We start from the raw sequence: 8299 nt of genomic DNA, 5'->3' as shown, positions 1-8299 counted from the left end.
CCATCACTAACTTCCTGGCTGCCGTGCTCATTGCCCTCACCTTCAGCCAGATCGGCCTCGACACGTTGGAGACGCCCAATTTCCTCACCCAGCTTACTCAGGTAGCTCACTTTCCATTTCAATTAATACTCGTTCACATTCAGTTTTCTTTCAGTACGTACATCGTTCAGACCTGAAGAAGTGGAAACGTGCATGTCTTAATATTTGAAACTCTAGTTGTTCTGTGATTGTGTCTGTCAGTAAGAACATCGTCATCTTGTGCGAACTAAGCAACTCCACTCCGCAGTTAACATTTTGTGACTTCCAATTCAAATACTAATGATGTAGCTCCTGACACACCATGCCTTGCCACCACTTGAATTGTCTTTGTGCCAACACAGTTAAGATTTTTATCCTTGTGTGACTATAGAAAAAATTGGAACTTGTTAATTGTCTTTGTGCCAACACGGTTCAGATTTGTTAATTGTTTTAGTTTCGTTAGAGATCATGTCTTTTTATTACTCTGTACTTGTTTCTGCGACTACTATTGTTCACTAAGTGATCATGCCTAGGTTCTACAAGCATGCATACTAGAAGTTGTTCTTGTCAAATGATGGCAAGTCTTCTGTCAATTCTTTAGAACAAACAACCAAGAAGTTTATGATTATTATTGCTTTGGATGGTTGCTAATTCAGTCCTAAGAATCCAAAGTGTCTGTAGATTTCTATGTTGGTAAGGACATCTGCTATGATCCTCACAAGTCTTTTCTCTTCTCTTGCGGCAGGACAATTCATGTATATTGTTAGTTAACTTGAAAGTAATGGATACTGCTTATTTTGCACGCCTGCAGGCTTGTACTTATCATTCACATTCGTGTGTGGCTAAGGAACTTCAATATAGAAGATTCATCTTGGTAATGACAAGCAAATCTTATTTTTGATAAATGAGGTATGAATTTTGAATGTCACATTCCTTCCATCTGTTTGTTGTTGTTCTCCATAGTTCTCTGTTCCCGTTAAACTCTCATGTTCATGAAAAACAAACAAATAAAACACTAAGTTCATTAGTTGCAATTAGGAATAGTGTAGATTGCAAGTATTTAAAGCTGCAACTGTAGGTGTCATAATATGCAATATGTGGAATTTTGAATTTACCTCATGAGTATAATTGGCATTTACATTGTAGATTTTTTTTCAATAATCAAATTGGGTTGTGGGCCAACAAAAAGTAATATTTACTAGAATCATATAAGTTCTATATTATCATCACATAATACTGAAGCTCCTCTCACCAAGCATGTAGCAACACCCATGTATGTTAATTGTACTAAGATGAGGCAAACCTGTTGTGCTATCACTTAATATCCAGGCACCATGCCACTTGAAATAATTATTCATAAACTCGCGATTTCCCTCTCGCGGTTTTTGAATTTTGAGGAGGGTTTGACCAGATTGAGATGCATGGAACCGGGTCGCAACTCTGGTCTAGTGGGCATAATTGTTTTGGGGCGTAGGAACCATTCCAGTTTGCCAGTTGTGAACTGTGAAGTTTAGGGGCCTATCGATGTCAGAACTAGGAATGTTGATCATGCTTTATTAATCATTAGAGTCTGGCAAGTGCCGAATAATGGCGCACTTGTTAAATAGCCGAGTTTTGGTCCTCAATTTAACCATGTCAGCAACATGTTTCATCTTCTAGACTTCTTTAGTCTTCCGATCATTCAATCTAATGATTACCTTAGCTATGACAACAAACTATTGTTTCTTGTGATTTGTGATTGTGCTTCCATGGATAAAATTTGTAATCTGTCCTTGTATAGGAAAAAAATTGTTTATTGTGTTTTATGATTGTGTTAGCATAGAAAAATTTTGTAATCTATCCTTCTATAGAAAATAATTGTTTCTTTGTGATTTGTGATTGTGTTTGCATAGAAAGAATTTGTAATCTAGTCCTTGTATAGGAAATTTTTTTTCTCTTTTGATTTTTTATTGTGATTGCATAGAAAAAAATTGTTGTATTTTGTGTTAAAACTAGTTGGAATCTGTCATTTGTGATTTGTTCATACACAAACCTCTCATTAGTACAGATCCTGCTATTGCATCTCCAATAGCAGGATGTGCTTGTGGCAACTCACACATGTTGATATAGACAGGATCATGCAAGAATGGTTGTTGTAGTGTGCCAGCAGGTGCTTGTATCTTTGTTATTCAATCTTTGTTAAGAATGCAGAAATGAATAACATATTCTATAGCAGATGCAGTAGTGGGGGGAGAGGGTGACCTTTGATGGGCACTCCGAGTGAATCTCCTGTGTGCTCCAAATTAAGCTATTCTATAAATTTAGAACTACCCGATGGATACAACACTCTGACCAAATCACATAGAATTGGGTTTGTGTTACTGTGTTCCAAAGGGCTAGTTTGCGGCTGCCGACCGACACTTTAGAACATAGTAGTTCTAAAGTGATTGTTGAAGTGCTCAGTTTCTTCAGGCAACAATTAGTTTAGATCATCTAATACATGTGATTGTTTGCGCTTGATTTTTAATCTCACATTCATTCCATCTATTTGTTGTTCTTTTCCTAGTAGTTGAAGTGCTCTGTTCCTGCTAATCTCTCCTCTTCATAAAAAATACAAATAAAATACTAAATTAATTAATTGCTATCTGTAATAATGTAAATTGCACAAGTCGGGCACCACAATTTTAGTTGTTAGCATACACAATTTACAACATAGTAGTTTCTCTATTGATTGCCACAAGTTTGTTCACGGAGGGTGAGTAAGGGCCTAAGGTTAGGCTGAATGGCACAGTCAATGGACCCGTATTTCATTACATACCTGTTCATTGTCAAAACGTTGTTGTAGCCTTGCAAACTAATTTGTGAATAGGCTTTTTGTGCTAATAGAATATTAGATGTAGGTGAAGTAGGGGATCCAACAGATTTGAAGGAGCATTGCTAGATGGCATAGGACAACATAGTGTTAGTTGTGGCTCCAAATTAAACTTGCCTACGGATGGCATGAATGATACTATATTTGCATTGTTTTGCTAGGCGCAATCATTCTACCATGCTCGGTAAGAACTTTACAGACTGGTGCAGCATTCGAAAAAAATGTTAGCGCGTATGACACTGCTTCTGGTACCGAGTTTACCAGTATCTGCCTCATACTGGTCGTAGGTATTGATGGGTTTCAGCACCTGTAGATTAGATGAGAGTGTATGTTTGCTCAATCTAGTCTGAACATGTATTTGCCATTGCTACGGTTTTCATGCTTTTAGCCACTGCCTGTTGTCTGAACATGTTAGGATTTGAGTGAACTGATTACTGACCAAATAGAGAAGTGTGTTTCTGTTATTTCTGACGGTTATTGCACACATTTTGTACTAAACTTGCAAATTTCCTTATTTGCAATTTGTATAGGTGCAATGCGCAATTTTCGATACCAAGAATAAAAACCCATTTGTCTCTGTCCTTCTATAGAAAAAATTATAATTTGTTAATTGTGATTTGTGCCAATATAGACCACATTTTTGTCCTTGTATTTCTGTTGTTTGTGAATTTTGCCATTGCCTGGACCTAGATCACTGTCTGGTTCTCTTATTCCCCACCCACCCTCTCAACCATTCTCTGTCTCTCTCTCTTCCCGCCCTAGAAGCAGCTAACAACTATAGATAAACCTTCTGTCTGTATGAGTTCTTGTTGCACAGTGCTTGTTTCTTGTGATTTGTGCCAACGCAATTTTTTGTGACAGTACTTGTCCCTTCAATGGTTATATTCAAAGACTAGCTGAACTGTAGGAGTAAATTTAGCTAATATTTGTTCTTGATCTGCGCTTGTGTTGGGCCATGTGCTCACTACTTTGGATTTTTAGTTTTCTGACCTCTATTAATTGGTGTCCTTTGCATTTATCTTCAGCAATCTGAATTCAAATAGGCTATCCGGATATATCACTAATGAGATTGGCGCTTGTTCATCACTCAGGATGTAAGTTGAACTTCGAGTATCATGTTTATTTGTGGTTGTGGCCTGTAGGTTTTAGCATACAGTGCTTTTATTCAAACTTGCCTTTTGCGTTTAGGGACTTCTCCTTCCAACAACTTGGATGGTGACATATCATTTTCAATATCAAAGTTGCGATTTTGTTGGTGTTTGTGATTTCTAGGATATTGAAGAAAACCAGGTGATGATTGGTGTGATCCCATCAACATTGTCATAGCTCTCAAATTTGAAGATCTAAGTTAGTTTTTATCTGAATAAAGAAAATAAAAAAATAAAGGCACCAGCAACAAATATTGTCCTAGCTCATGTGTTTGGCGAAAGATTTTTGGGCTTGCAGGGCAATTAGATGGAAGCGTTTTCTCCTTATATGTACCAGATGACTGGCCTTTGGTTCTTGTAACTTGCCTAGTCTACTGCAAGTTAGTTATGCAGTAGTCTACTTGCCTAGTCTACTGCAAGTTAGTTCATTCTTTACTCAGTAGAAATTATTATGCTTTGTTGTTATGCAATTCATAATTTCTTCTCCGTAGACTTGAGTGTGTGTATCCAACAAATCATAATGAAATACTAATGTCTTTATTTATAATTGCATTTTTTCAATACTAGAAATTGTATTTGTTGGAATGCGCAATTTTCGCAGTAGTAGATTTGTGATTTTTGTGTTTGTGCCAACACTGATTAGTTTGTTTTTTGTTTAGATATAGATCAGGCATTAAATCTACTTACAACATGCTTCACATGCATGCAGCTTATATTGTTCACTATCATCAGAGAAAGAAGAGGTCTGTAATTCACTGTGTTCGCTCTGTTCAGTTCTAGCACGATTTGAATTCTTCTTAGGTTGGCCACTTGATCAGGTTGTGCAATTGTGATCTATAAGGCCTAGAAGTCATTCAGCACTTGGAGCAAGTAGTAGGGGAACTGACCAGCTAAACTGGTGTCTCCATGCAGCTGATCTAACATTAGGCAAATGTGTCTCCCTTAGCAGATCAAGTAGTTTTTGGTTTTTGGTGCATTTTTGTGCGGTCTTAGCTTAGGCAGTAATAGTACAATCTGATTTGAGCACATACACAATGGTAGTGCTACAGTCTATAAGGCCTACAAGGCATTGAACACTAATACAATTATGGAATTTGTACACAACAGAGGGGAGTTCCCATGCCTGATTTTCTTGCAAAGTGGTGTGTGATTCAATCGGCCATGTTTTTTTCTTCCTGGAATGAGAGTTGTAATTGTCTGGTGTGCTTCTATGTTTGTTTATTGGACCGATAGGATCATTTTGGGTCAAACAAGCACCAACTTCAGTTAACGGGTATCGGATCATGCGCCCGTTAAGGTTTGGCAGGCCCGGTAGCCACATGTGTTGGGTTTGTGGGTTGGATGCAGATCCAAGGGTTGTGCTAAAAAAGCTCTATATTTCAGTCGACTGGGATATAGCAAGTCCCTTACTTTATAGAACTAATTTTTGGTCGGTCCAATGTACTACACCTATCTTAGTAAGATTTTTGTTTTTTTAATCCTGTGTACGTATAAGGTGATTTTCAAGTGTTTATAAGAGGTGAGACGAACATTTTAAAACATATTGCAAATTTTTTTATCATTATTAGTTTATATATAGGTCAGGATATCTTAACAATAATTAACTCTAGAGGTGTACATGGATACACAAAATTGTAGCAGCGGCGGATAACGGTATTGTTTAAAAATTTTAGGGTGTCACATCGGATGTTATATGAGAGCGTGGCATAGGGTGTTCGAATACTAATAAAAAACAAATTACAGAATCCGTCAGTAATTCGCGAGACAAATTTATTAAGCCTAATTAATTCGTCATTAGCACATTTAAATTCAGGGTGTAAAATTTTAGGGTGTCACATCGGGCGTTATATGGGGGCGTCGCATAGATGTTCGAATACTAATAAAAAACAAATTATAGAATCCGTCAGTAATTCGCGAGACGAATTTATTAAGCCTAATTAATCCGTCATGAGCACACGTGTTAATGTAGCACCACATTGTCAAATCATGGACTAATTAGACTTAAAAATTTCGTCTCGTAAATTAGTCGTAAATTATGTAATTAGTTATTTTTTTAGTCCATATTTAATATTTCATACATATATTAAATATTCGATGGATGGGAGGTAAACTAAAGAAGACCTGTAATATATGTAAGTGCGAGAAAAAAATGCGCCGGTTTTTCATTATCCTACTGGTTTGCAGTACGAATAAGCAAGCACAGGACAGGTCGTCGTGTCGTGTCTGTCGACAGGGCAAGGCAGAGGAGCAGCGGACGCGGGAGACATTTTTTTTAATTAATGAGAGGAGGGACCAAGCAAGAGCGGGACGGCAACTTTGGTTGGCGCCAAGACGAAGAAGCCTCTCTCATCTGGACCGTTCGATCTGGGCTTGCCGCTTTTGATTGGCCGCCTAAGTGCTGTGGATTTCCAATTCCATTTTGGGGATTGGGCAATTTGCTTTGCTTTGGGGCTTTTCCCCCCGCCCGCCGAATCCTTTGCCGCCTCCGCCTCTGCCTTTATTACTCCGATCTCCGCAATCGCAATCGCAATCGCCGCCCAAGCCACCAAGTCCCCAAGCAAGTTGAGCATCCATCCATGGCGGGAGGCAAGTCCAGCGGCAACGCCGCGCGCAGCAGGAAGCGCGTCGAGGCCACCGTCCTCAAGCGCTCCAGGGACGGGAGCGCCTTCACCAGATGGTACATTTTGCTCTTTAACTTTCTCCTCCATTTCTTCCTCTTCCTGTTCGCTCGCTTTCTGGTTCTGTTGAGAACGAATCCCATCATGCAGCGAGGCCTGCAACAAGGATGTCCCCGTCGTCCTCATCGACATGCACAGCTGCAGCGTCGACAAACAGATCAGGATGACGCTCGAGGCGCAGGTCGTCGAGAAGACCGTCGAGGTCGCCAAGGCCGCCGACCGCAAGAAGTCCGCCGCCAAGGGACAGGGAGGAGGCGGCAACAAGGATGCCAAGCGCAAGCGCTCGCCCACCGCCTTCTTCCTCTTCATGTATGCAATGCGATTGCGACGCACGCACGTCTTTCTTCCTCCCTCTGGCTACAGTTAGGAGTACCTGTGGATGACAATCCCATGTCGATTTATTTCAGGAACGACTTCAGGAAGGAGTTCAAGGCCGCAAATCCTGACAACAAGAGTGTCGCCACAGTATGTGCTTTTCTCCACGCCCTGCATTCCATTTCTTTTCCTTCATCCCACCCAATTTCTTCTTTCATTTGTTGCTCCGCTAATCTTATTGACTGGTTGACTGAATGAATCAATTTATCTACCTGTTGATTGAAGGCTTCAAAGGAAGCAGGGGAGAAGTGGAGGTCCATGACAGACGAAGTCAGTCCACTCTGTTTCTCTTTTTTTCTGTTCTGAATTCCTTGACTGTCTTGCTCATCATTCATGCTCTGTTGTTCATTTTTCTGGATCAGGAGAAGAAGCCTTACATTGAAAAGGCCGCGGAGCTCAAGGCTCAAGCCGAGAATGGCGAGGGCAGTGGTGTAAGTCCATCTTCTCTTCTCTGCCTTCCCCTCCCTTGCTGGACATGGTCATGTGTTTCAGCCTGCTACTACTATCTGAAGCATATTTCCCTGATTCGGTGTTCGACTTGTGATGCAGGAGAACAATGTTGCCAAGAAGAAAGCCAAGGCAGATGACAAGGATGGGGACCAGGAGGTGGATCAGCCGGCAAAGAAGCGCATCAGGCACAAGGCTCATGACGAGGATGAGGATGACGCCGGCGACCAGGAAGATGTGGATGAGCAGAACGAGTTGGATGATGACCTGGATGATGGCATGTAGATGTGCGAGGCGAGCTGTTCTTGTCCATTTCTGTAAATGGCTGGCAGATGTGTCTTGCTAGGCGAGAGGGAAGGGGGATCGGATGGATTCTAGTCGTAGCATCACTAGTGTAGTGTAGGGAATGTGGCGTGTTGATTTCAGTACCTTGCAGTCAGTGACTATCCATTCTCTGAATGAATTCAGAAGCATTGCTAGCTAATGTTGCTACATGAGTGATGAACTAGTATTCTACAATGCAGTTCTGTCTGCTTCCATCTCTATCCAACACATGTGCTCAATGCTTAGATTCTTTTCTGGATTTATATATTAGATTCATGGCTAGTTGGCTAATTGTATCTGTATCCCTGCCCCTGACCATGGTGGCTGTAGCTTCTTTGCTCTAGCCCCTAGATTTGAAGGTCATGGCTCATGTTGCTTTGTTTGAGTGGATGAAAAAAAAAGAGCAAAGGGGTTGATCTGCTGCTCTGTGGCTGGGCAATCTCTTTGAATTTGAGCTG

General features: G+C 40.5%; 1 protein-coding gene across 1 annotated transcript; it reads left to right on the top strand.

Moving 5' to 3' along the window:
- Positions 1-6326: 6326 nt before the first annotated feature.
- Positions 6327-8169, top strand: LOC136501938 (high mobility group B protein 7-like). The gene is made up of 6 exons (XM_066497450.1): positions 6327-6694; positions 6786-7004; positions 7103-7160; positions 7296-7340; positions 7433-7501; positions 7620-8169. Exons 1-6 carry the CDS (start codon positions 6594-6596, stop codon positions 7800-7802), a joined length of 675 nt encoding a protein of 224 aa, XP_066353547.1. The 5' UTR covers positions 6327-6593; the 3' UTR covers positions 7803-8169.
- Positions 8170-8299: the final 130 nt, after the last annotated feature.

This window comes from Miscanthus floridulus, chromosome 13 (genome assembly GCF_019320115.1).
Source record: "Miscanthus floridulus cultivar M001 chromosome 13, ASM1932011v1, whole genome shotgun sequence".
Taxonomy (NCBI): Eukaryota; Viridiplantae; Streptophyta; class Magnoliopsida; order Poales; family Poaceae; genus Miscanthus; species Miscanthus floridulus.
This window is presented reverse-complemented; position numbering and strand designations above follow the sequence as displayed.

What these genes read in the sequence shown, in the direction of transcription:
- LOC136501938 (XM_066497450.1), top strand. Translation starts at nt 6,594, where the DNA reads ATGGCGGGAGGCAAGTCCAGCGGCAACGCCGCGCGCAGCAGGAAGCGC. An exon ending in GGGAGCGCCTTCACCAGATG is followed by an intron (nt 6,695 to 6,785) that starts GTACATTTTGCT and finishes CCCATCATGCAG; the next exon opens with CGAGGCCTGCAACAAGGATG. An exon ending in ACCGCCTTCTTCCTCTTCAT is followed by an intron (nt 7,005 to 7,102) that starts GTATGCAATGCG and finishes GATTTATTTCAG; the next exon opens with GAACGACTTCAGGAAGGAGT.